Raw genomic sequence first — 27,644 nt, 5'->3', positions numbered from 1 at the left:
GTAGCTTTCGAGCAACTCTTTCTTGAACAAAATGATAATCAACTTCTATACGTTTAGTAAGTGCATGAAAAATAGGGTTAGTAGATAAATACTTAGCTCCTATATTGTCACACTGTAGCTTGGCCGCTTTAGGTACTTGTACCCCAAGCTCGTCAAACAAAATTTGTATCCACATAATTTCTGTAGTCGCATTAGCAAATGCCTTGTATTCTGCTTCAGTACTCGATCTTGACACTGTAGCTTGTTTTCTCGCACTCCATGACACAAGATTCGGTCCCAAGAATATAGCAAATCCTCCATCTAGGCATCCTGCCCAATCTACATATGAGAAACCATTGATTAATAATGAAGCGGACCTAGTAATCTTAATCCCCAACTTTACCGAGTATTTTAAATATCTTAGAATTCTTTTGAACGCTGCCCAATGCACACCTTGTTGACTGAAAAAGACATATCCGATCTTGTTAGAGTTAGGTACTGTAGCACCCCTACTACACTCCTTTATTGAGTAGCATCGTTCGGTCCAAGAAAATCCCCTTCATGAACCGACAACTTTTCTGAAGCTGACAAAGGTGTGTTGACCAGTTTACAATTGCTCATGCCAACCCTCTTAAGTACATCAGATGCATATTTCTCTTGTGTCAATAATATTCCATCACGTACCTTATGTACTTCAATCCCAAGAAAGTAGTGTAGATCACCAAGATAAGGCAAACTCCTTGTTAAGATTTTTAAGCAAGGCTGAAGTGACACTTTGAACTGAACTAGCAACAATAATGTCATCTACATATATAAGAACAAATATAGTAACTCCCCCTTGATTAAAGAAGAACAAAGAAGTATCTGCCTTTGATGACTTGAAGCCTAGTTCATACAACTTTGCACTTAGCCTACCATACCATGCTCTTGGCACCTGTTTTAACCCATAGAGAGCCTTGTCTAACTTGCAAATGTAATTAGGCAAAGAATAATCCTCATACCCTGGTGGTTGTCTCATATATACCTCCTCCTCAAGAACTCCATGAAGGAAAGCATTTTGAACATCTAGTTGACGAAGGCTCCATCCTTTTGACACAGCAATAGATAAAACAATTCTGATAGTAGCAGTTTTAACAATAGGGATAAAAGTATCCTCATAGTCTATGCCATACCTTTGTTTGAACCCCTTTGCTACCAATCAAGCCTTATAACTATCCAAACTCTCATCTTGTTTTTGTTTGATTTTATATAACCATTTGCAATCTATGATATTCCTTCCTTTTTGAGGTGGTACCAGGTGCCAAGTTTTATTTCTCATTAAAGCACTATATTCAACATCCATAGCTTCTTTCCAATGTTTATTGCCTAAAGTTTCATCTAGATTTTGCGGTTCTCCCGAAGAAGTAAGAAAACCATACTTAACAGTGCCATCAGTATATACCTTTTCCTTGCGTATCCCACTCTGAAGTCTCGTTCTTGGATGCACAACTTCTTCTGCTTGAGCCGCAACCGGTTCATCAAATATAGCAAGCGTCGGACTTGCTTCAGCACTTGTAGGAGATCCAGGCCTGGAGGACCAGCCTGGAGTTCTGTGCGGGGCTATCGTGGTGCTGCCGAAGATGCCTGGGCGGGAACCCGTGCAGGGGCTGGAGATGTGGCAGCTCCATATTCGGCGTCGCTGGAGCGGGCGCCGGTGTGCGGGAGTGCGCTTGGTGTCGTGGTAGCGCCAGATGGGTCGCTGGGAGCTGCTGCGGGCAAGGAGCGCGCAGGTGCGTCTAGCGCATCTTGGTCCTGGATCCCATGAGGATTTGGCAGCGATCCCGAGGCTGCTGCTGTCGACCCTTCGCCCGGATCAAGCTCGCTATCCGTGCCAGGGAGAATTGCTTCGTCTCCCCTGCTACCTGCACCACCAAAGCCTGTGTTTTCTCCACTAGAATAATCATGAGTCTGGTTATTATTAGAGGAAATAAACATATGATCATCTACTATCTCCCTCCTTTGATTAGATGGTAGGAGATCGGAAGGAAGAGGGAAATTTCAGATTGAAGCTGCGCGCCTGCGTTAGGATGAAGTTGAGCAAAGGTAAAAACATTCCCATCAAAAATAACATCACGAGAAATATAAACGCGACCAATGCTCAAATCAAGGCACTCGAAACCTTATGCTAATTGCTATAACCCAAGAAAATGCATTGCTTGGAACAGAACTGAAGCTTGTGAGAATTATATGGTCGCAAATTAGACCAACAAGTTAAGCGCATCCAAACAATCGAAACGGAGTATAATCAAGAGTTTGATGAAAAAGACGCTCTAAGGGTGTCTCATATCCAATTATCTTACTAGGAACACGACTGATGATATATGTGGCAGCAAGAAAGGCTTCGTCCCAGAACTTGAGAGGCATAGATGCGTGAGCTAGTAAAGCAAGGCCTACTTCAACAATGTGTCGATGTTTTCTTTCGGCAGTTCCGTTTTGTTGATGAGCGTGCGAGCAAGAAACAAGATGAGAGATTCCAATTTTTTCAAAGGAGTAGAGTTTTTGGTATTCTCCTCCCCAATCAGTTTGCATGGCTATAATCTTTTTATCAAAAAGTCTTTCAACAAGATTGAAACTCATGAAAGCACTGGAAAACTTTGGACTTAAATTTGATAAGATAAATTCAAGTAAATTTGATGTAATCATCAATAAAGCTCACATAATACTTTCTTCCTCCAACAGACATGGGTGCAAGGCCCCAAACATCAGAAAACACAAGTTGCAAAGGTTGTGTAGACACACTAAGCGACTTTGGATGGGGTAACTAATGACTCTTTGATTTTTGACAAGCATCACACTCCAACTCCTTATTTGACTCATGATAAGGTAAACTATTATTGCTAATAATCCTCTCAACTATTATTGCTAATAATCCTCTCAACGATAGGAACAGAGGATGACCAAGGCGGCTATGCCACCTTTCAAAAGATGGTTTAACAACTCCAAACGCCTGCTCTATTGGGGTGTTGAAGGAAGAGGGTGGATGCCCTTGTGACAGTGCTATTTAAGGATGATGTTCTTCGTGGCCTGATCCTTAACCAAAAAATAATCAAGGTGAAATTCTAGAAAGGTAAAATTATTTTTGGCAAGGCGATGAACAGATACAAGATTCTTAGCAGCTTTAGGAAGATAGAGAATATTTTTAAGATGCAAATCAGGAACTGGGGTAGAAACAGTAGAATAACCAATATATTTAATTTTCATACCTTTGCCACTTCCAGTATGAATTTGATCATTACCTACGTACTTGTCACGGACTGCAACCCACGTACTTGTCACGGACTGCAAGCTTCTCCAAGTCACTTGTAGCATGATTAGTCACCCCTGAATCAGTGTACTAGTTTGTGTCGACGTTGTAGGTGTTCATTGTTGCAGCAATATGTCTTTCATCTGGCACATAATTTTTCATCAAACCTGTGCTAGCAATCAGGCGCCATATGTCCAACCTTGAAGCAAACTTGGCAGATTGGACGACCATTGGCATTGGTAGTTGGGATGTTGGTGTAGTTTCGGCGTTACTGTTGATCCTGATTTGGGTGTTGCTGCTGCTGGCCACGGCCACCTCGTCCAGGAGTGCGGCCACCACCGCCACCACCACGATAGTTGCCATGGCCACGGTTGAAGCTCTGTTACCACGCCCAGAACCACCACGTCCTCCTCTTCCTGCAACATTGATAGACGACGAGGATCCACTACCTCCCTGTTGTATTTCTAGCCTAGTCTCAAAGCTTAGCAATTGGGAGTACAACTCAGACAAGGAGATAGGTTCAACCCTGGTTATAAGAGCAGAAACTAAAGAATTAAAATCAGGATCAAGGCCATTCAATATGTATCCCATCATCTCTTCATCATTTAGTGTTTTTCCAGCCGCCGCTATCTCATCTCCAAGAGCCTTCATCTTGGCGTAGTATTGGGAGACAGTCATGGTCTCCTTCTTGGTCGTGGTCAGTGCAAGGTGCACATTGATCGTCCTTGCACAGGTGTGGGAAGAGAAGAGATCTTCAATCACCTTCCACACTTGTGCCACCGTTTTTGCCATAGCAACCTGCGACAACACATCCTTTGACAATGTCGCAAGGAGAAACCCTAGAGCCTGTTGGTTCAAGGCAACCCAGTCCTCGTAGGCTGGATTGGGAACCTTCAACGTCTTGTCCCCTTGCTTCTCATCTACTTCTTCTGGTGGTGGTGCCCTTGCACCGATGATGAAGCCGAAGAGACGCACACCCTTGATTGTGGTGAGCACCTGCGTCGACCACACGCCATAGTTCTGGCGGGTGAGCTTCTCGGACACCTGAAGGCCGAAGAAGGGATTGGACGGGATGAAGGATGAACTGGCCATTGTAGATTGATCATAGTTCTTTATGGCTCTGATTACCATGTAGAAAATCAGAGGTGCGGAACTGTGGATGGAACACCGACACCCTATCTTGGGTGGAGGGTGATTGCGTGTTAATTGATGCACCAATGGCGCCAGGAGGATTACATATATATATATAGATAGGTTACTTGGCTAGATTCTAAACAACTATCTCCTATTCTATCTCTTATTAGAGTACAACACAATTACAACAGAGAATAAACATCCTAGAGAGTGCTGACACTTAGTAAATCTATCTATTCGGTTACAGCATTGTTAACAATGGACACGTATGTCAGTGGTCAAAAAACGTGTGCCAACGCTACATCGTATTCACAACTTGCTTATATCACCCATATCCATATGGCCGTATGCCCGTATCTATGTTACCCCAGCCTATATATTACTTCAAGTGCTTCCACACTATTCATTTTTTGCCTTTTTAATCGTTTTTCAGTTACAAAAACGACAAACACGATACCTTTGCACACCACACTTACACACCTCGTTTGCGTATAAATCTTAATGCCCTCGTCACACATTTATAAATAAATTGCACGAATTGGGCTAAGCTGAGTTATTAGTTAAGTTTGTTTGTCTACCCAGTTTCAAGTTCCCGAGTCAACACACATACTCGCATTTTATCTAAGATTTAACGACACTACTCTTTCAGAGACACTTTGCACTTTTGCGGTGACTTTGTTAATTTTAAAAATATGTTGTTCCAGTCTCTTAGAGGTGTTCATAGGTTTAGTGGTGTCTGCGTGGATGTATTAAAAAAGTTGAGTGTACGCATGTATATATGAGCACGTGCAAATGTATATGTTTAAATAAATAAAGAAATAAATTGCTGAAAGTATTCTTTTTGTTTAAATCTTTCGGGCATCTATTAAAACGTGAGATCCAAACAGCCCCTAAAACTGATGGGCAGAGCCGCACCCATGTACCTTCACCACCACTCTTTTTGAGGATTTTAAATCTTAATAACATGCACAAAAAAATAAACGGATGCAGGGAGTAGTGATGAAACCCCTACCCACATAATCGCCTTTGACAGAAGTCACCAAACACTTCCTTGTAGCCGTTTGTTAGAGCTCCATGCCTCCATCAGTCAGGTATTTTACCACACCTCACTCTGAGGTAAAACGGCATTCTTCTGAATTGTTCGATGTCCAACTGACGACTGAACCATTTGCATCAGGTGCTCGTCAAGCACGCACAACTTCGATTATTTTCCTGCTGGCACACCCTTCCATGTGTGACGGATCTGATTTCTTGAAGGAAAGAAAGAGTTATAAACAAGTTCCTTTTGGACTTGTACTGAATTAGTAAATTCCGTGAGCTCATCAGAGAAAGGATTTAGTTGCCCACATGTGCGTTCCTGAATCTTCATTGCCTCCAGCGACACTCAAAAAGCTCCGTGCATCTTTCAGCTAGCTGTTGTCCGAGAGCCATCACTGTCATCAGTACTGCAATCCCAGCCCAGGCAAGTGTTAAGGAATCTGTTGAGAAGGTTCCAGAAGAAGAATCAGCTGAGAAATACTTGCAAGATGAACGGCCAGCTGCTAGCTTCTTGCGATACCGACAGCTGACAAGTCCTGATCATCAACTCATGCTGACCAACTACACGTTGGCACGGATCAACTCATCTCCGGTTCACTTAGTGCCAAATGGCTGCTAATGGTCTGGTCTGGTCTGGTGGTGCCAATGCAAACCCTGATGCCGGGTCGAGATGTGACATCTCTCGGCCATCGCCACTACGACTCTCCTTCATTGGAGCTCCTGCCCGTTATTTGGCATGCTGCGATTTGTTTATGGCTTTATGCAAAATATCCTGCGTTGACACTGAGAGACACTATCTTAGTGGGCATGATCATATATACTAGATACTTAATGCAGCAGCTCCTGCTTACTACGTACCTTTTTCAGTAGGATAGGATATGAGCATATGTGCAGTGCGGTCAGAAAGTAGGTAAGCCTAACCTACCAAAGTAAACTCTGACAATTCTGAATCGGCTTTGGACCTAATGTAGAGTAGCAAAATCATTGTCTTGACCTCTTCCTGCATTGTCACTCTGCACTAACTTGCTGATCAATTGCAGTGGTGAATACAGATGTCCATGCACGCCTGCCGTGATTCTTCAGAATCCAGTCCTAACGTTCAGTAATTCACTACCTTTAGAGAAAAGTTCAATGTTCAATACTCTGCCAGTTTTCTTAAAGCAAGGTGCAGTATTCCCTAATCGGGTGAAATATCTCCAACTCCAGGGTGACGCTTTGAAAGTTTGGCACCTTGACCATTCATCTCTAAGAGTAAGAGCTGTTTGACAAATGGAGGAGGATCGTCTTGCTCCTGCTGTTGTTTAAGCTCCGTGCACCTCTCAACCTTTCCATGGATTCTGCACTGAAGCGTAGAACGGCTTTCTGAGAAGGTGAACTGGACGGCATTCATCGAACCAGCGCACAGCAGAATCTTATCCTGGCCTGCAGGTCACCATGCTTCTGCTATGCTGACTTCTGAAAACACATACTACCTGTCAGGATTTCACGAAGGCTGGGTTGGGTATGCTGCCTTTTGTCGATAGATGTACTCTGTCACTCTCATGTGTCAGTTTGGTTTCTTAGAGATGAATTATCACCATGTGACGTTCAGATGAGCGTTGCCACGTAAGAGGACACGATTCAGTGACTGCATTCAAAATTTGTAGCACAGATACCTCATCGTTCAAGCATGAATAGGATCCGTGATATGTCATGTGCCGAACAACCTGGAGAGTGAAGAGCTGCAGAGGGCCAGATCATGGCAGCACCTGCTGTGGATCTGGGACGAGCAATGTGATAAAAGACTCGGCCTGAAACCAAAGCTGTTCTCCCCAGCAGTGTCCGTCCGAGATGGTCCTCCTGCTAGGATAGTAATGCAGTGCAGACTAGCAGTAATGAAAAATACAGTGCTAAAGTCCAAGTACTTGCGTCCAGAATGTAGGCCAAGTTTTTTTTTTGAACTTTTTTGAAGGAACCTGTTTTTGAACTTCTGTCCAGAACCTGTTCGTATAACCTGGCACCGATTTTGAATTTTCTGGTCTATATATATCCCCGGAAACGTTTCAAAAGAAAGCCGTGAATGCGACGCAGTGGAGACGAACTGAACTACTGAAGCCTGAAAACGGCAAGGGGGGCAAATGGTCATGCCGTCCTGTATCATCTTCAACCATGGCACAAGATTGCAATGATAAAATAGAGGACCCCAGCAAGGCAGGCAGCAATGTGTAGCGAGATGCAGAGCTGAACCCCAACTCATTCTTTTGAGGCAGGCAGGCAGGCATGCCTCCACATCAGTGACTCTCTATCTAGCCACAGCCCACAGAGATGCCTTTGCTTTCTTGCTCTGTTCATTACACTGTGCAGCATTCACTTGTGCCCTTTTGTGATCAGCACTCGAGCCTTTCCACGACCACAGAAAACCGGTTGGATGGATCCGCCCGTCACCTTGAAGAGGAGGCTGTGGAAGCTGGTTCTGGTTGGAATGGATCCATCACCTTGGATTAGATGTGCATTGGCAGTGGCATTGGCCCCAGCACAGACTGAACAATGATAATAACTGGAGATCATGGCAGTACAGTGCCTTGCCTTTGCAAAGAGGGGCTGGCCCCCACCAAGGGTTTGAATGGCACGCCTTTGACCGTCTCACAGTGCCACAGCCAACATCAGAATGCTCTCTTCAGAACTAAGGAGTTGTCGGTCAAGGACCTGATCGATGTGCTTCAGTATTGAAGCTTATAAGCTCAAAAGATTACATGCATCATACAAGGTTGTGGTCTGTGGAGTATGAGGAAGTAAAAGCTGATAGCTGCGAGAAAAAAAGTTTTCACTTGCATTGGTACTGCTAGTTCAGAATTGGTGCATAGGGATGAAAGGTAAAATGCATCTGCAACTTGCAACTTTGGCCTCTGCAAGGTAAGGCAGCCTTTCCTCTTTACCTCTCTTATCACTGGTCAGTTTGATGCGGTTCGCCTCCCAACAAGTCCATGGTTCTTGGGGTTCGAAATGATGAGCAAGATTCCCCTTTTTTCACTTTGGATTTTTTGGAGCAGAAAATGTTTTAACAGCAGCCTGGCTTGCTTTGCTTCAAGTAACCCATGGCATCATCAGCATGCATAACACTGAGTAAGTAAAATACAATATTTGCCATATGATCAACTGCTTGGCTGGCAATCAGGCTTGTGCTGCAAAGATAGACAATACAAAACAACCAGCAGGCCAGCATTTGAAATGGAGAAAAAAAAAGGAGACAGAGGCTTAGAGATGGGGATCAAAGAATCGATTCAGGCTTGTCCTGGCGTGCTGCAATCTAACTAGACCCTTGTTTGCTTCTCCTCAACCCCTTGTGCCTGCTCGTGTAGTGGCTGTCACCTGCGCGCGCACCCCCCCTGCCGTGCCGCGCTGTAGATCTGCCCGCGCTCTCGCTGCCAACATTGATGCCTGCGATGCCTTTACAAATCTCTCTGAGCCGCCGGGGAGGAGCCCTCCTCAATCATGTGCTCGTACTCACCTGCAACTGGCTGGCCTCTGCTCTGAGGAAGATCACATGGCGAGCCGCGAGCCCCGAGCGCGAGAGCACGGCGCCACCGGACCAGGCCTCACCTGGCGAGCAGCGATGGCTCTGGCTCTGGCTCGGCTCTCGGGCTCTCGGCTGTGCCGTGCACGTTCGTCGGGGAGAAACGGAACTGGATTGGTCGGGGCGGTCCAGATCCGGAGATGATGCCCCGCCCCGGGTTGAGTTGTCCTCTCCGGCGATTGGCCGCTGGATGGGAGCAGCAACTTGTGGATCGGCATGTTCATGTCCCGGGGAGCAGTGCACTGGTAATACTCTCTGAAATGGTTAAAAGTGAGAAACAGGAGTTAGTTGATGAACAGAACAAAAAGTGCCCGATTGAGGCCCCCAAAACTTTTGAAATTCTCCTCAGTTTTTTTTTTGGCATCAACTCGTCACACTCAGATTAAATGGTTGGTCATCTTTGTGGCATTTGTTGATGGATGAGAATATCAGCAAAGATTTCAGAGAAGAATTCAATTCTGAAATATTGTGTCTGCTGACGAGCAATCTAGTAGATTTCAAATAGGCACGTTATTTTTTTTCTTAAAAAAAAAGAAATCGAGATGGGAACATTTCATTTTGTCAACGTGATGAGGTGCGTTAGGTTCAAAACCTGATTCCTCACGGCTAGGTTCAATATAATCAATCACTTCAACCAGAGACATTGCACGTAGCAGAAGCCGTTGACTAATCTGGCTCGCGGTTCAGATTACAGAATATGTTCTTGCAATCCAGCTTCCACAAACACAAAGCCGCTTTGCTTTTCCTTTTTCCTATAAAGCAAAGGCAATATATCCTCTGCACTGATCTGCTGGTGTTTTTCGAAAAAAGATGCGCGCTCGCGGTGCATTTCATTTCACCGAGAACTTTGGCATTTGCTTGCAGCAGGCGAATGATTCTCTCCCGGTACCAAGCATCAGGCTCATGCAGAGAAGCCCATGAGATGAGCTGCTGAAGTGTCTAGTAGGGATTTAGTGGAGCACTACTCTTCTTTCTAGGGCTCTTCAGATGCATGTGGACACGCTGGTCATGTGTTATCTTGGATATTTAGGAACATGGCCCTGCTACCTCAATCAACAAAGGGTGAGAAAAGGTGACATGACCCCCCCCCCCCCCCCCCCCCCAAAAAAAAAAAAACCACAAAAAAAAAATCTAAGGTGTTGACACTCTATAAAGTAACCCTAGAAATCCAATCTCTTCACTGTTCGCATATTCACATGATTGCAAGACCTACTCGCCACGGGCCCACGCTGCAGGAAGCAGTTAGGAGTTAAGCTCGCGCTTGATCGTCCCATAATCATGAGGCGCAAAAAAGCGAGATAACTGGCCACGCTTTGCTTCCTTCATATGCAGTTCGGTTGAGCCATGATGTCTGACAAGATCTGAGTAATTAAAAACCCGCTAACGCCTCTGCGGATTTGGTAACACATGCCTGCCTGCCTGCCTGAATGGGCGCCTAACTTTCAGAAGAGATAATCGAGTGGCCACACCAGATGATCCATGTCCCCGTGCTGCTGATGGCCGGTGAAAAGGAGTTACCTCACCTTTTTGCTAGTTTTGGAGCCCGGTGAAGAGGTTAAAATAGGTGAGCAGCTAGCACCACGGTGAATCACCTTTCTGCCATCATTTCCATCCTTTTTACCCAACATAATGAGCCCGGGAAAGGCGTGGTTTAGAACGTAATGAGGAGAGGAAAAGGCACAGCAATCATAAAACCCCCCACTGTTAAGTAGTATAGCTCTCACCTGCCTGTTTCTGAACCTGAACTGTTGAAGCATACTGCGTACACAAGACTGAACTGAATAAAAAAAAAAGGCGGTCTTACATTCTTCCGAAGGAAATCACCATGCAGTAGCAGTGGCCCTTGAGCTAATGTAGAGTAGTAAAGCTTGCACATACCAAGTGCTGTTCCACAGGGCTCATAGCAGTTGCAACTTTCCGCGGGGGTGAATCCATCACAGTCTCCCTCATCACCCCCTGCTGACTGCTGCATCTCGAACAACCAAAGCCTTGCACAACGCACATCTCTTTTCCACGGCCGCTTTGCATGCAGTTGAAGCATGAGGTCCACTAGATCTGCCGGATTTCCCGATCTTTCTCCCTGAGGCCGAGTTGGAACAGCAGCCAATTATTTGACATGATGCCTCAAGATGGCGAGAAAACAGCGACGGATCCCAACCGCTAGGCCTCGAGGCGCCATCATGCGATAACTCAGTCCGGTCTCGGACGATCAGAATCGATGGAGATCTCCTGTTTCCGGGAGATCGCCATCACTGGCGTTCGGACATTTGCTGGGGCGATCGGTGGCCGCAGCTTTCAGTAATCCACCTTTCAGCAGTTCATTCAGACCTGCTTTCGATATTACCAGCAACAACAAGGCACAATTACCTCTCGTGATGGTGGTAAAAACTAAAGCTTGGATAGATTTCTTCCCTATTATTCATTGCACATGTTGTCGAGCTAGTTCATAATTCCCAGAGCGCGCCTTCAATCATCGACGACGAGCAAAACAAGAGTACAAGACCAACTGTTGGCGACAGCGAGATGGTCAAGGGAGCCAATGAGTTTGCTGGGGGAAGCCCTTTCACCAGCTCAAGATTTCACTGTCCTCTCTGAATCTCTACTCCTCACGCTCGCTTGGCATCTACTACCCCATTTCACTCACCAGGTCACTCAGTGAGTGACTCGTGGGGAGCCATCCAGTCAAACGACGGATCGATCGACCTCCATCGCCATCGACCGGTCATCACTCCCCCATCATTTGCCATCTCGCCGTCGTCTTTTCCCTCTTCTCGTCCGGATCCACCCGGGCTTCCTTGCAGGACTGGTCGCCATCCAGGCTTTTCTTTCGCCGAAACTGTGGCCGGCAGGGCCATCAGAGGCAGCCAAAGGAAGCTGGGAAAGAAAGAGAGAGGCCGTGGTGGCAGCTACTACGACCATAGCATCAGCATGACACTTGCATTGGGGCAAAAGAAAACCTAATCATCAACTCATCATCGTCATATAATCGCTAAGCTGCAGGAGTTGATGGAAGGCTTATTAGTAGACCCCGGCCGTCGCTGTCGCCGGCCTGACTGTGGACGGCGAACACGTCGGCGAGGAACTAGGGCTGTCAAGACAAATGGACGCCAGGCAATCATCACTTGATGGACCAGGGCCTAATAAGCATGACCCTTTGCTGACCTTTCAGTAAGGAGGGAGGGGAACCCTTGGATAAGAGCTTTCAGGTTGTGACTGTAGGTCCTCCGGTAATGATAGCAACAGCCAAAGCTCTGGATTCAGATGAGATATCGAAAAGACAGGCGCAGGGACTTTTCAAACAATCAACAGAGATCACAAAACTTGAGACAAGGAGCATTGGAATTTAACAACATAGCCCAGTCCAGGAGGCTTTGCTCATAGTTCAGACTTCAGAAACGAGAAAATGGAAACGGAAAATATGCAACTGACAATAACAACAGAAGGGAAAAGTTCTAATGAATTTAATCTGATAACAAGCTTCACATCGAAAAATGGTGGTTGCGCCGGCATAGAAACATGATCCTCAAACTGGAGCCTCCCAGAGCAGCAAACAAAACTGAGGCGGCCATGACACCCCCTCGAAGAAGCCTGCGCTTGTGGTCTTGCTGTAGAAAAACTTTACATTTCGCTGATGAACTCCTACAAGCACAACATCAATTGAACACCCCACCCTCAGCTAAAAGTGCTTGGTAATCCTTCTCTAGAAATTGAATGAGAAAAATGTAACATATCTGCAGAACCAACAACTTACACAGATTGCATTAGATCCACGCTCAGCAAGTGCAGAAGTATGATACTCCCAGGCAGCCACTCATACGATGCCTCCACAGCAGAAGCTTCACAGGATTTTCACAAATGATGGTACATCTTCCCTTGGCCCGTCCAGTGATCGATACATGTATAAGATGTCCACCTTTTCGGTCCTTTCATTCTCAGGCTGGCCATTGATCAACTCCACCACCATTCGTGGTAGCCCCCGAGCCACCTCCTTGCACCCTTGCAGTGTCAGGTTGCAGCCCGACATCCAGACGAACCGCATGTTGTAGAAATGGTGCATCCCCGAGAGGAGACCGGCATCACCGAATGGGCAGTCTCTTATCTCAAGCTTCTCTAGCTTTGAACAACCCTGGAGAATGTATTGCAGCGCCACATCACTATTTCCAGCAAACGCCACTGAGAGCGTCCGCAAGGACTTGCCATACCTGCCAATGTACTCAAATGCCCGGTCAGTAAGGTGCCCTGATGTGGATAGCCTGGTGAGCTTGCTGCAATTCTGAACAATGGCACCGAACCCTTCATCCATAGGCTCCCCAGTCGCATGGTCAGGCTGGTGCCGTCCCATTATACACAACCGGAATACCTTGAGCTCCGGGCAGTTCCGTGACATGGCAATAACGGCAGCATTGGTCATTGTCTGGCAAAAATACAATATCGAGCGTAGCTCAGGGCAGCCCTGCGAGATGGCAGTAAGGCCAACCTCTGATACCAACTCGTCGGCGTCCTCATGCGCATTCAATGGGAGCACGCGAAGACACTTGAGCTTCTTGCAAGAAATTGCCACGTTCCCAAGCCCTTCGTCGCGCACCGAGTCAAGCACCTAGCAAAGAGGTTGTCATCAGCAAAACAGCAGTAAACAGACAGGTAAAGTGGCAAACCAAGCCAAGGTGAGGTTAGTACCCATAGCGTTTCAAGGTTGTAGCATTGCCCGATGAACATCAGAATTTGATTTGGGGTGACCGGGGTGTAGCTTAAGTCAAGGCTCTTCAAGTTGGAGCACACCACGGTGATGGTCGGCAGGTACTCCTGCGCGAGTTCACGGAAGCCGGACAGAGAAACGAGCGTGCGCGCTCGCCCAGCGGAGTCGAATGCAGCGAGAACCTCCCCGAATCCGACCCCCTCCTCGCCGCCGTCCGCCGGCCGGAAGGAGCCGGTGCCGAGGTGCGACAAGCGCGGCGCGTGCGCCATGAGGCGGCGCAGCTGGCCGAGGGAGATGTGCTGGTTGACCCCCAGGCGGGTGAGGCGCGGGGACCGCGCCACGAGCGCCTCGAGCGCGGCGAAGGACACGGGCTGCTCGTAGCACTCGAATGAGAGCGACTCGAGGTTGGTGGGCTCCGGCCGGAACGCCGCCACCCAGTCCACGACCTCCTGCTCCTCGGCCATGTCGCACTCCACCACGTCGAGCACTCGCAGCGCCCTGCAGGGAAAACGTCCCATCAAGTCAAGTTGTAATAGGAGAACAACGCATCGGAATGGCGCAGAGGAGGAGTAGGAGGAGGAGGGGTAGATACCTGCAATGGGAGGCGATGGAGGCGAGCCCGCGTGAGGAGAAGCCGTCGCAGAGGTGCAGGGAGAGGTCGCGAAATGAGGCGGGGAGGGAGCGGGAGAGGAGGTCGAGGTCGGCGTCGGTGACGGGGATGCGCTTGAGGTAGAGCGAGGCGAGCGCGGGGAAGGCGCCGGCGGCGATGGCGGCTGCCCAGGGGCGGAAGGCGGAGGCGTCCCAGCCGTGCGGGAGTAGGTTGAAGTCGGCGAAGCGCGGGCGGCCCTTGAGTAGGAGGGTCCGCGCGTTGGGGAAGCGCCGTGCGGTGCGGGCCGCCGAGGCGGCCAGGAGGTTGCGGACGGCGACGGCCTCGCGGGTGGCGGACTCGGCGCGGTGCCAGGAGCGGCAGACGAGGGACGCAGCGCTCCGGTCCCGCGGCGCGTCGAGGAACTGGAGCACCGTCTCGAGCACGTTGCCGAGCACCTGGTCCGCGGGCGGCGACGCGCTGGGCCGCTTGGGCGGCGGCTGGTCCTCGTCCTCCTCCGACATCGCGCGCGGGCTGGCTCCCCCCGACGTCGCGGCGTTGGGTGGGAAGGAGGAGAAGGAGGAGGGAGGAGGAAGAGGAGATGGAGGAGGAACGGGAGGAGAAGGGGGTGGGGGAGCGAGCAGCGCCTGCGGAGCGGAGAGGTGGAGGCGCGGCGAGCTGGGTGGTGGGGTGCGAGGGGTGGGTGTGAGGTGTACTTGTGTTCGCCCGAGTCAGTCGACGCAGCCGCCGCTTGCGTTGCGTTGGGTGGTAGAGAGAGCCGTGGAGCGGTAGATCTCTCTGCCCTTTTCTCTCCTCCCCTCCCTTTGTTTGCCGGGGGGAGGCGGTAGATCTGGTTACCTGTCCCTTTTCAGGTGCCAGGTAAAAAATGAGTCGACCGTAAAATCATGTTCCGGGATTATTCACGTGATCGCATTTTCACTGACGAGGATCACTGGATTAGTGGTGGCGGTGAACTGATCGCTCATCAGGCGGCCACTTGCGTTATGCTCAACAGGCCCCTCAAATTGTGACCAATTGCTGGCCAGTTTGGCACTGTAGCCGTTGGAGACATTTTTGTATCCTACCCTGAAGAATTCGACAGTGCTCAGTGCACAATAGACAGACTTTATCTGGCAAATACCAGGGGGAAAAAAATCAGAAAGCCATCAAAAACAGTTGATTGCAGAGTAGTGAAAAAGGTTGAACAACAAACTTCGCTGATCCTATCACTCGCGCGTGCTGTCAAATCTTGCTAATTTCTGAACATTGCAAATCTGAACTTCGCAAAAGGCATTCGACAGGTCAGTCGAGAGATGACGAAGAAAGCAAGGCGGTGAAGATTGGCAAACCAGCTCCTGCTGAAGAAGTGAAGATAACCAAGAAAGTTTGCATCCTTGAAGATGTTTGAACCAGTCAGGTCGACGAGGTCGGGGCACTCAGCGGAAAAAAAAGCCATTCCAAAACCCAGCGCAAAAACTAAGCCGCCACTGTTGCCGAGTCCACATGCATGAGGGGCTTAGTTTACAAGGCAGCAGCAGGAAAGAGCGGGAGATAGGCCAAGGCGCGCTCGTTTGTTTTTGTTTCTTCCCACATCTTTTATTGCGCCCGGTCGGCTCTTTCGGGCAGGGATTGCTGTCAGTCAAGGGCATTGGGATTCTTAGCGCCACGCATTTGTTTAAACTGCCCCCATCGCTTAAACCTAAACAATCTCCTGTTAGAAAACACTAAGCACAGCTCATAATGTCCCGGCTGGGCTGTGCCCTCCTCCAGTCTTTCCTGCAAATAATATTGCGATCCGTCGATGGAGCCGGTGCTCGCTTGCCATGCAGTAGTGCAGCACGGTTGCTTCCTGCAGAGATGCCGATTTGAATGGTAACGGAGAACCCTAAATGGCTGAACCCTATGTTCATCAGAACAGCATGGACCTGAGTGACATGCCAAGAAGAACATGGCATAGTACTCGATGCTGCAGCAACTCTCGATATGTTCCGATCAGCATTGCCCATCCTACCGTCACTCTACTCAAGCTGTGCGGAATGAGCATTCGGTGCTGCAGTCATCTCAGATCATCCAGTCATAGCTTTCTGTCATGTGCCGTGACCGTGAATAGCGAGCTTGCCGATACTGCTCATCCAGGCTACTCGAGATGCCTGGCAAATTTCAGGCACAAGCTGTTCGCTGCACCACACAAGTAACAAAGCACACATATCTTCAGCATCCATCCTTTCAGATTCAGTTTCTTCAGAAGATAGGGAGGGGGAAAAAGGAATCAGCAACCGCACAACAATCTTCAGCAATGAAATGCGATGCGGTTCGACGATGATGATATATAATTTTTTCCATTTCCAGAGAGCAGTTATCACATCATGCTTGGACACATCACGTTGGCCGGTGGGTGTGGCATTAGTTTACTTGCGATCCGCAGCATCAGCTTAAAAACTTTACCCGGCTGCTGCTGCTGCCTCTGCCGCTCCTTGTTTATTAGCATGAGATTCAAAAGGGACCCCAGATCGCCGATCGTGTTGCTACGAGCAGAGGCGCAGAGCACCGCGGATTCTTTCCGATCAGAGTTGCAGATGAGCTGTCCGTCTCCAAACACCAAAAGGCCACGCACTATAATTTGACCTGACGATATCATATTGCAATTGCCCGCACGGAGGAACGGAAAACTGGTGCCAAAAGTCGGCACCTTTCTCAGTGGACTTCCTGCACGGCATATTCTGGTTGAACTTATCATTTGCAACTCGAGCAGCCCTCAAAAGTACCGGGTGGACCATGTTTGCATTCAGAGAACTGGGCAGGGTTCCTGACCGATGCTGCTGCTGTCTTACAGTGTATGCGCATCGTCCTTGGCAGATTTCAAGTACAGATCCACTTCGTTTAAAGGCTTGCACGGTTGCACCTCGCACGCGGTGGGAGTATTCTGATTTCTTCATCTTTTGCCCAGGTGAGGCGCCTGGTGAGATATTCTGATTTTGTTCTCTGATTAAAGTCAATTACCCTGTTGAAAGATGGTGATAAAGGCACTGCTAGCTAGGTCAGACTGTCCACTTTGCTGCACCCTGGCCTCTCGCGATATTGCAATTTGCAAGTAAGGAGTATCTTTTCCCCCTTGCAAAAAAAAGGAAAAGGAAAGGAAATTATTGACGTCAAATCTTGATTTTCTGTTCAATAATTTTTCTGCCCTCCATGTTCCTAGCTGATTGCGCTGTCCAGTAAACTTACGCGGACTTTGCAAACATTTTCTTTTATAAAAAACATCGCACTGCACGGTGCCATGTGACCCCATATCAACCTCTGTACATGAAAGCATATTATTTTCTCGAGTATTTGTGATGATAAACTATTTTATTTCATGGTGGGAATACATTTTGATCTGTCCCATGTTAATTGTTATTATATAGTGCTGACCATACACTGTACTTTCTATGATTTGTTTACAGGCTGGAATCAAACCATCTGTCCAGAGATCCTTAATGGCATTAACATCTTGTAGCATTGCACTTATGCCATGTATTATTGTAAAAAAGAATATATAAACAATCAAGCTAAAACCAGCCAATTGGTGTACCCTTTCCGCTACATATCTTTATTTCATAATTCATTGTATACTCAAATTATTTAGGGAGGCGGAGATAAGGTCGAAGCAAAAAAGAAGTGTGATCATATGGCTCGTCTCCTCCATTGAGGTCCATCTATTACTCGACACATGGATGAGGAGGAGCTACTATGACGTTTGATTTGATATCCGGGACCAGTCATCACAAAATCTAAAAAGGACAAGTCTTCCGTGACTAAAGGCTTCTTACATATGTAAAGGCTAATGATCTCAATTCATGGAACTTCTTTCTGTCCAAACTGAAAATGGCAATAATTTCTTCCATTTCCAACGTAGAGATTCATTCAGAAAATCTATTTGGTTTTCTTTCATGGATGCCAAAGGCCACCCCTCTTCCCTCACCCCCCCCCCCCCCCCCCCCACCCCCCCACCCCCCCAGTTTTCCTGCCTCTATCTCCCTCTCCAAAGGAAAGTGTGTTGCCTTTTGCAGCTTATGCTCTCAACCGGGTTGCTTCACTTAAATACTGAAGTCTAATGTAAGCAAACCAAGATGGTGGCAGAATAGTTATAGTAATGGTCACCAAAAGGATCCACGATTAGGCTAAAGCGATTACTAACCATCTGGTGTGTGGGAAGCGTGGTAGCCAATGACCAACAATCGACGCCCGAGCTTTTTGGCGAGGCCAATTGTGCATGCCCAAAGGTGGCTCCGATCTTTATTTGGTGGTAGGTCGCACAGGCCCCTGCGATTCAACCGCGCGAGGCCGACGCCACTGGCGTGTGTCGGCCGCCGGCCGGGCGGTTGGATCGCCGGAGAACGGCGTGCCGAAAGAGACCGGGATCAGCGTCGTCGCCGCGGCACCGTGCCCCGCCACGCGGCCGGCGGCCCCGCCTGATTCCCCGCACGGGCGCGCGCCGCCGCCTCATCGAGATTCAGCAGCCTGCCTGGACCACGCGCGTGCGGCTCGAGGGGCCAACGAGCCCGGGCTACCTGGTGGGCTGTTTGTTGCGTTGCGCGGATGTGTGTGCAGGCCTTCCAGCGGGCCGAACGAGGTGCACAGCTTGTGTGTGTCACCCTCGCAGGCTGGGCCGTTTTGCTAACTGGCCAGCACCATGGGCTGGCAGTGAACGGCCTGGCCCGGGCTGGGCGTCCAGTAGCCTTGTTCCGTCCGGTGGGTTCGAACCTTCTAGATCCCATGTGTCCGGAATTGAACCGTTGTAAAGGGCATCCCATGTGGGGCCATCAGCTCACCTGGAGGACCGACAAGTGGGTCCTGCAAACGTTAACGCGTCCTTGGGTTGGGGACGCGTCACATCCATCACGCGGCGTACGATTCCAAGTTTGAAAATTCACACGCCCATGTATTTGTTCCAGAAAAGAAAAGAAATCCACACGCCACACGATAGGGGGAGAGCGCCTGCCTATTCAATTGCGCCGAGGCAAAAAAACAAACGGAAACTCCTTCGTGGCTAAGCATTTTGGGTGGTCAAGTCGAGCTCGAACTTTGAAGCGCTGTGCTTAGCGACGACTCCACCGCGTTTTCCAGATGATAAATATTTTCCCAGAAAATAAATAAAGTGGCAGTAGTACATATTCTGGCATCGTAGGCACGGCAGATCCCAAATAAATTCCACAAACCGTGCAGCTTTGTCATCTCGTCCACGAAACGTACGAGCTGCGGACATCGAACCCAACGCCAACGCCAACGCCCACGCACCGCACCGCTCGGCCATCACGCCCACCGGCGACATGAACCCGCCCGCAGCAGCCGCGTCCACCGGCGGAGCCGACCGCGCCGCGGCAGCCCCGGAGTACGCGCCGTACCCGAGGCTCTCGCCGGAGGACGTGGCCCCGCCTCCGCCACCGCCTTACCATGCCGCCACCGCCACCGCCGCGCCGCCTCCCTACGTCGGCAACCCCTACGTCTCCTCCCCCGCCGGCGGCGCCGCGACCGCCCCGAAGAGTGCGTCGCCCCTCGCCCCAAATCTAGGCCCGTTGGCCCGCCGATTCGGCGGAAATTTGGATCGTTGCTTAATTTTCTGGGGGTGCTTTCGTGTTGTGCGTTTTTGCAGATACGATGGACTCGGTGAAGGACGTGCTGGGGAAGATGGGGAAGAGGTTCGGCGAGGCTGCCCGGAAGACAGAGAACATCACCGGCAACTTCTGGCAGCACTGTGAGCTTCGATTCCATAGCCGTCTTTTCACGAAATTCAGCTCTGAAGCTGTCATTTTGTGTTTTCCATCGAATTTTTTGACTACAATGTTGATGGGCGGAATCAAATTGTTGACTATAATGCTGATGGGCGGACAAAAAGAGGGGCAACTATAATGTTGATGGCGCGGCCAAAAAGAGGGGCAACTAATTTAGTTAACTCTAGTTTCACCTTCTTCCATTAGTGTGGCTCCATTCAGGATTTCTGATGAGCATTGCAGGTTATGATAGTGCTGAATTAAGATTATGATAGTGCTGAATTAAGGTGATCCTGTCTGTACACTTTGTTTTTGCAGCATTTTTAATAGTTGAAGTAGACATTTATTTTAAGTATGCGGATTCTTAGTTTATGTGACTGTAGAAGACAAGTTTTGTTCCATATATTTCATTATATGATGTTTGATGTCGTGTTTGTGAATGGTTGGTTAGATTAATTATAACTAAGTTTTCCAAGTCATTACAATGTAGAGAATATGAAGAATGATGAGATCTTCCTGATATGTTTATGATACATGACAATTAAATAGTAGCTCTGATGGAAAGAAAAATAATTTCCACATTGTTTTCTGGGTAGATTGGTTTATGCATTCTTGTATTAAGCCAAAGCTTAGAATTCTCATTTGGATATATAATTGAACTTGTTTGTCATTAAACAGTGAAAACTGGACCAAGCATTACTGATGCAGCGATGGGCAGGATCTCCCAGGTCACCAAAGTCATTGCAGAAGGTGGATATGAGAAAATTTTCCATCAAACCTTTGAGGTCGCCCCTGGCGAAAAACTAAAGAAGCCATATGCATGCTATTTGTCCACCTCGGCTGGTCCTGTTATGGGTGTGCTTTACCTGTCCAACGTAAAACTGGCATTCTGTAGCGATAACCCACTTGCATACCAGGTTGGAGACAAAACTGAGTGGAGCTACTATAAGGTACGTAATTATGTTGATTGCTGTGTTGTGCTTTGATTCAAGAGGTGTAAAGTTTGTTTGAGGAATTGCAACTCATACTGAAGCTTATTCTTTATGATAATCAGGCTTACAGAATTTTCTTGAAACAATACATCTTGCTTTACTGTTTTGTATAAAAAATTAAAGTAGCAGAATTCCTTTAATCTGTTATCTTTTATCATTCTACTTTGATCATACTTGTCGTCTTGATTCTGTCCTTGCCACTTTGTATAAAAAATTAAAGTAGCAGAATGCACATATGCAGATTTTCGGCAATCTTGTTTGCTGATATTACTTGAAAATTTCACGATCTTATTTTTTCAGAAAGAATAGGTAACTTACAATTTGTTTGAAAATAGGTGGTCATTCCCCTTGCTCAACTGCGATCAGTTAACTCCTCCACCAGCAGAACAAACGCATCAGAGAAATACATTCAGGTGGTTTCTGTCGATAACCATGAGTTTTGGTTCATGGGCTTCGTGTACTACGACAGTGCTGTAAAGAATCTGCAGGAAGCACTTCAGGAGGCTCAGAATTTGCGTGCTTAGTGATGTCCGTAGATTAGAACTAGCATGTCTTATACACTACAGTTGTAATATACTTTGTGTTTCGACTGTTGTTCAGATCTAGTTGGATAAGTATTGGTTCTGCTGTGATTAGTGCCAACTTGGACCATTTTTCAGTCTGTCATGTGCATCCTCTCATGTTTGCACTCTGCTGTGAATTGCCATTGATAATATGAGCCCGTTTGCTTCAAGCAGTTGGGATGGGAGTGTATTGGCTCCTAGCTCAATAATGTTTGACATGAAAAAAACTAAAGCCCGCCTAATGCAGCTCACTTCCTTGCAGGCATGAGATTCATAGGAGGCAAATATGCCCTCTAGAACCTGATTACAATGTTTTGCGTGAACCAAACTTGAGAGCATGGAGCTAACGAGTTGCTATTCCAGACTCGTAGGCACTTCTCGAGGAACAATATTTACTGGTTTATTATTTCTTTTTTCATGCAGATCAAATCGAGTGGATGAATGTTACTCCCTCCGTTCCACGTTGTAGCTGTGAATCTGAACCCGACATAATAATTGTGTATAAAGAGCCTCCAACAACCCAACATTTACATATGTAACAGTACCTAATTGAATCTGAACCTCTTGGACTCCAGCATCCAATGCTTGGATTGGATCAGATGTAAGCCGGTTTCAAGCTCAAAGCTGCCAATTTCCGATTTGCCATCCAATGTACAGACCTCAACATCATCTTCAACTCTCGCACACCATTCAAGTGAATCTCATGAACTTGCATACAGCCCGCAAAAATAGAAAAAGAACTTGCATTGCATGCACTCTGCCGTCGCTCTTCATCTGAGCTTGCACTGCAGCTTGCAACAACAGAAAACAGAGCACGACGCCCCCATGGTGTATCAGCTAGGAATCCGTGATTGCGCACCATTAGTATTTGCCTATGGAGCGTAAAACTAGGGCCCACACCATCGCTTGCCGGAGACCGAACCGCGCGCCACTGCTTCGCCCGGCGCCGCCGCAACACCAGCGAAGCGAGGACGCCAGCATATGGTTCTCTCCTCTAGGCTTCAAATCTGAGGTAGTCGGACGCATCGCCGCCGTATTCCATTTCTGGAGCATCTCCAGCCCCGCGTCCGCCGCGGCGGAGGCCCGCCGGAGCTCCGCCGCCGCGATTCACCCTTTTTCACTTTACCCCCTGATTTGGATCGCGATCCGATTATTTTTCATTGTGCCCCCTAGTTTGGATCGTGACCTTTAATCGCGATCCGATTATTTACACTTTGCCCCCTGAAACTTTACATATTGCCCCCCTTGGCGGTCGTTCCTTCTCCTCGTCCTCCCGCCGCCCGCCCGTTCGCCGCCGGGCGTCTACCTCGGTGCCTCGGACGCGGCACGAGGTCAAATGGATCTGCGGGGCGGCGCGGCCGTCGGCCGGTGAAGGAAGCGATGGCCCACCTCTGGATGTGCGGACGGCTTGGCCAGTTCTCTTCTCTCTCGACTCCTCTAGATCTGCTGGGAAGGTGGGCAAACGGCGTTGCCAACTTGCCATCGCCGTTGCCAACTTGCCATCGCCGTTGCCGTCGTCGGGGAAGGAGGTCCAGCTTGGGCAGTTGGGCTTGGGCTTCCTGCAACGAGCCGATGACCCGTACAATTCAGCCCATCCGTGCGTGGTTTGCAGTACTTGGCAGCCCAGTATTCGTTGCTAGTTTTCTTTTCTTTTTCCGTCCAGAAAGACTGAAATCTGTTTGTTAACAAACAGATTTCAGTCTTCCAACGGGGACGAAAGTTTTCTCCTCCTCCTGCTGCTGCTGCTGTGGTGCGGTGGTGCTGCGGTGGTGGTGAAGGATTTGCTTCCACTCGCACGGCGCTGGGCCTGGGACGCGATGACGACGAGGTCAGGCAGGCGAGCGCGAGCCTTGCGCCCGGCAAGGACGATGCCGTGCGGCAAACGGGATAGCACAATCACAAAAATGTTCCTTGAGGTGCAATGCTAGCACAGTTACAATCAGATTGTTGCAGTGGAATGCACCCCAACTGATCGAACCAGATCGGGGTTATCAGGTTGCGTTACAGTTGTGAACTTGTGATATACTTTGTGTCTGGAAGGCTGACAGTTGTTGCAGTTTAGTTGGATAGGCGTTGGCATATGCTCTACACCAAATGGAAGTCTGAAACAGATTTTTTGAATTTTGATCTATGACAGTGTGCATCCTGATCCTGCCGTGTTTGCCTTGTGCAGCTAGTTTCCATTCTGCGTCAACTGAAACTGGGGATTCGGATATCATCTGAATGAACAACTTATCAAAATGTATCGTCATCCCTGTTAAATATACCGATGCAGCAGCCCGTCTGCTTTCACTCAAAAGTATGTCTGAGCACTGAACATCCTGAATGTTAGTAGGGGAAAGCTATATTACACTCGAGCATTTCTACTCCTCCCCACGCTCAAATTTCACTGCCCAATCATCTCATGCCACAACACCTTCTTCTCGAGCTCCGGCAGCAGCTTCTACTTGAGCTCCGGCAAGTTAGGGTTCGGGGGTGGAGGTTTCCTGTGGCCTCCGACTGTAGAAGGAGCTCCGGGGTGGCTCGCCGGCCGGCGGTGGTGACGGCCGAGACGGCGGGTAAGCGGAGGCGCCGCAGAAGCCGGGCGGCGGTGGACCCCCGGTTGGGCGGTGGAGGCGGCGGGGGTGAGCACCGGAGAATAGGCAAGCGGTCGAGACGGCGGACGCGTATCCGGCGGCGAGAGCCGCTGGAGACGGGCCGAGCGGCGGCGGAGGCGGGGGCTAGCGGCTGAGGTGACTCCGACGGCTGCAAAGAACGGCGAGGGGGGAGGGATGTGGGAGGGGCGGTGGAGGGAGGGCGGGCCTCGCCGACGCCGGGGACGGCGCCGACGAGGCAGCGGGGAGGAGGCGGCAGGGCCTCGCTCTGGGGTGGAGGTGACGGGCGGGGAATGGATAAGGTTGAGCGCTGAGGAGCGGAGGAAGTGAAAGAGCAGGCTGGTTCGATCTGCACCGTCGATTCCGGATCGGGCGGTTAAAAATTTCGAGTGTGGACGGGATCTTCTACACTGGAGTGTGGTGTAGCAACCTCATGTTAGTATTAGCTCTGACACAACTATCGCATTTGTTCAATCATCGATCGCGCAGTCGAACAGAGTACACCCCCGATCAGTGATCGCCGACGCCAGTTTAAGGGGAGGCAGCAGCAGTGTCATACCAAATGTTGGATACTAATTAGGAGGATTAAATATAAGCTAATTATAAAACTAATTGCAGAACCTCTAGACTAATTCGCAAGACGAATCTATTAAGTATAATTAATTCATCATTAGCAAATGGTTACTGTAGCACCACATAGTCAAATTATGGACTAATTAGGCTTAATAGATTCATCTCGTGAATTAGACTTCATTTGTGCAATTAGTTTTATAATTAGCCTATATTTAATACTTCCAGTTCCAGTTAGTATCAAACATCCGACGTGACAGGTGCTAAATTTTATGGGTGATATCCAAACACTCCTAAACTGTCTTAGCAAGTTGTTCATGATAGCATACGGGAAAACGAGTTGTGCTCGTCAGGAACGTTCGCCGATGCAGTCAGCGACAAGCCAGCTTGTGTTGCTTCACCTTCACTGCTTCGCATCGACGCGTTTTAGATTGCCACCGTCACCGGCGACTCCTCCGCCGTCCGATCTGCCACGTTCCCCCCTCCGTTTCCCCAATTATAACGGCCCCACCAGAGCCAGGTTCCCCCTTCCCTGAAGCCACCGCCGGGATTGCTTGGGTCGGGCCGGCGGGGCAAGCAAATTTGCGCTCGTACTACCGCCGCGCCGATCTCGAACTCGTCGGGCTCCAATCTCTCGGAGATCGCCTCTGCTGCGTCCGCCATGGCGAACAGCTCCTACGGCTCCAGGTTCGCCCTTCCGTGTCCGTTTCCCCTCCTTACTGGTTGATTAGGTTGCGCCGTGATGCTGATCCCCAATGTCCCCGTGACCTATTCCTGATTTGGTTTCTCGCGGTGCTTGGTGTGGTCTTGATCTTCCTTAGGGCCCAAACATTTGTGGTCGCGTAGTTCTAATACTAGTATCTACTACTATCGTTGGTTCCAAAGTTTTCCCCATCAATTGCTCCGTGGTTTTAATCCTCTCGAACTCCCCGCTTCCGTTGTTATGACATATATCTGAATATTGAGTTCTGCAGGGAAGGGCTGACGGTCAGGCCTGCTGCATCATCAAGCTCCAGCGAGATTTCGCTCCAGATTGACCCGATCAATGCTGATTTGGATGATCATATCATTGGACTACGTGGACAAGTCCGCAAGCTAAGAGGAGTAAGTTGTATAGTTGTACCTCCCTCTGAGTTGAACTCCGCTTCAGAAGTTTGTCCGATTTTATTCGTTAAATGAAACCAATGGTACATGTAATTAGTTCCCAGTACTTTTAGCTACACATCGATTTATTTCTAAGATAAGCCATCGATTTTGTACTGCAGGTCGCTCAAGAGATCCAGTCAGAGGCCAAGTATCAAAATGATTTCATATCTCACCTGGTAATTAACTAATTTTACTAATAAGTGTGGGGGCAAATCCTGAAGAAAGCTCAGTTGCTTTTTGATAAGAATTATGCATCTGTGGTTCGTTGTCACTTATCAGCACATATATTTGTTTGAAGGTTCCAACTTCCAACACCTAATAGAGATGTATACATGGGTTGTGAGTGATGTATTTCCATTGCTGATATGCTTTCTATTATCTTGCGTGGGCATTTTAATCTGGTCATCACCAAACATTATGTTCTTACTGTTATGTTTTCTCAAATGCATTTCGCCAGTCGACTGTCTTTTGTCAATTCATCAGCCAAGGTTGGCAATTCCTTAAACCATGCGTGACTGTCTGAAACTGAAAGCCTCCATGGTCTGATTTGATCCTACTTTTATTGTCGATTATCTTATCCAGGTTGTCTTTGCACCGCCATGCTATGTTAAATTCCACAAAGTAGTTGTTTCTAAAAACAAAAGGGTCAACTGGAAACATATGTTTTAGTGTCATACATTTGAACCACAACCCTTAAGTGCTTGCCATTTACTTCAGATGTAAAGACTTTTTAAAGATAATGATCCTCTCTGGATCTAATTTATTATTTTGTTCCATTGGTGTTGAGCACTTTGATTTAGTATTAGTTCATTTCAAGCAACTTGATGCTTGTTGAGAGTATGTGTTGTCTGTTATCTGCCACGTTCCTTTTGTTTGTGAAAGCATGTGTGACTGATCAACAATGTAATGTGTTTTGTGCCTTTTTGGGCTGAAACTTGGTATATTCCTCTATGACAGTGTTTCATGTACAACTCCTTTTTTGTTGCAGCAAATGACTCTGACTAAGGCCCAGGCAGGGGTCAAGAACAACATGAGGCGAATGAACAAGAGCATCATACAGAATGGTTCAAACCATCTTGTTCATGTGGTCCTGTTTGCCCTTGCTTGCTTCTTTCTAGTGTACCTTGTGTCCAAATTCTCCCGGAAATGAAATAGGAAGCCTTTTGTTGCAAGAAAGGAAAGGGAGCGAAAGAAACCTAGTGACCGGCAAGGCGGTAACACTATAGCTGGGTCAATTCTAGCCACAGTAATATGGGACACCATGATGGTAGTTGGAGAAGGGATTTGTTCTTCTGTATGTTTTACAGAAATTTGAGTTTATATATATGTTAATATGCCGAGTTTGGTGCTTTTTCACAGTTTTATGGTCTTCTGGTGCTGCTTGTGGTCTTTCCCCTCCATTTCCGATTGAATACCTGACAACAGTAAACTGTGACAGCCACGTCGTTGCAGATTGGAGCTAACAAGTAACAAGGGCATAGTCAGCCTGAAGGTGCCATCGACTACGGCAGAAGGTGCCACGGACGCGGTCAGGATGCATCGTTGATGCCCTCCGAGGCTCCGAGTCCAAGTCCATGCCGCACTGCCGCGGCGCTGGCTGTCCCCATGGCACTGGAATACCTCGACGCGGCAGAGGCGCAGAGCTGCAGGCAGAGAAAACGCGCGCGACGGGGCTGGGCGGTGTCGTCCCGGGCGGCGCTGGCCGCGGGCACGACGGCGAGGGAAGATGTCGGCCGCCGCCGCGGAGCACAACGAGGCGA

The 27,644-nt window shown here is 48.5% G+C and overlaps 3 protein-coding genes and 1 non-coding gene across 4 annotated transcripts; 2 read left to right on the top strand and 2 right to left on the bottom strand.

The window, feature by feature from the left end:
* Positions 1–3,735: 3,735 nt before the first annotated feature.
* LOC117841142 (small nucleolar RNA Z247) lies at positions 3,736–3,874 on the bottom strand. Its single transcript, XR_004637173.1, has one exon. It is a non-coding gene; the product is annotated as a small nucleolar RNA Z247 (small nucleolar RNA).
* An 8,434-nt stretch (positions 3,875–12,308) lies between these two features.
* Positions 12,309–15,046, bottom strand: LOC117840552 (transport inhibitor response 1-like protein). Its single transcript, XM_034721070.2, has 4 exons — positions 14,276–15,046; positions 13,665–14,181; positions 12,739–13,584; positions 12,309–12,626 (listed from the first exon to the last, which is right to left on the bottom strand). Exons 1-3 carry the CDS (start codon positions 14,791–14,793, stop codon positions 12,826–12,828), a joined length of 1,794 nt encoding a protein of 597 aa, XP_034576961.1. The 5' UTR covers positions 14,794–15,046; the 3' UTR covers positions 12,309–12,626; positions 12,739–12,825.
* Positions 15,047–19,447: 4,401 nt separating this feature from the next.
* LOC117840107 (GEM-like protein 1) lies at positions 19,448–21,744 on the top strand. Its single transcript, XM_034720564.2, has 4 exons — positions 19,448–19,792; positions 19,902–20,003; positions 20,698–20,969; positions 21,347–21,744. The coding sequence occupies exons 1-4, from the start codon at positions 19,579–19,581 to the stop codon at positions 21,533–21,535; spliced, it is 777 nt and encodes a 258-aa protein (XP_034576455.1). The 5' UTR covers positions 19,448–19,578; the 3' UTR covers positions 21,536–21,744.
* Positions 21,745–25,256: 3,512 nt separating this feature from the next.
* LOC117835126 (bet1-like protein At4g14600) lies at positions 25,257–27,242 on the top strand. The gene is made up of 4 exons (XM_034714499.1): positions 25,257–25,425; positions 25,713–25,842; positions 26,004–26,060; positions 26,873–27,242. The coding sequence occupies exons 1-4, from the start codon at positions 25,400–25,402 to the stop codon at positions 27,032–27,034; spliced, it is 375 nt and encodes a 124-aa protein (XP_034570390.1). The 5' UTR covers positions 25,257–25,399; the 3' UTR covers positions 27,035–27,242.
* The last annotated feature ends 402 nt before the right edge of the window (positions 27,243–27,644 follow it).

The sequence above is a fragment of the Setaria viridis genome, chromosome 9 (genome assembly GCF_005286985.2).
Source record: "Setaria viridis chromosome 9, Setaria_viridis_v4.0, whole genome shotgun sequence".
NCBI lineage: Eukaryota > Viridiplantae > Streptophyta > Magnoliopsida > Poales > Poaceae > Setaria > Setaria viridis.
Note: the sequence above shows the minus strand (reverse complement) of the source record. Positions and strands in the feature narration are given on the sequence as shown.

Coding starts and splice junctions, on each gene's coding strand:
- LOC117840552 (XM_034721070.2), bottom strand. CDS start 14,793: ATGTCGGAGGAGGACGAGGACCAGCCGCCGCCCAAGCGGCCCAGCGCG. Junction 14,182..14,275: donor TCCATCGCCTCCCATTGCAG/GTATCTACCCCT, acceptor TTTTCCCTGCAG/GGCGCTGCGAGTGCTCGACG. Junction 13,585..13,664: donor ACAACCTTGAAACGCTATGG/GTACTAACCTCA, acceptor CCTCTTTGCTAG/GTGCTTGACTCGGTGCGCGA.
- LOC117840107 (XM_034720564.2), top strand. CDS start 19,579: ATGAACCCGCCCGCAGCAGCCGCGTCCACCGGCGGAGCCGACCGCGCC. Junction 19,793..19,901: donor CGCCGCGACCGCCCCGAAGA/GTGCGTCGCCCC, acceptor GCGTTTTTGCAG/ATACGATGGACTCGGTGAAG. Junction 20,970..21,346: donor CTGAGTGGAGCTACTATAAG/GTACGTAATTAT, acceptor GTTTGAAAATAG/GTGGTCATTCCCCTTGCTCA.
- LOC117835126 (XM_034714499.1), top strand. CDS start 25,400: ATGGCGAACAGCTCCTACGGCTCCAG. Junction 25,426..25,712: donor AACAGCTCCTACGGCTCCAG/GTTCGCCCTTCC, acceptor TGAGTTCTGCAG/GGAAGGGCTGACGGTCAGGC. Junction 25,843..26,003: donor AAGTCCGCAAGCTAAGAGGA/GTAAGTTGTATA, acceptor TTTGTACTGCAG/GTCGCTCAAGAGATCCAGTC.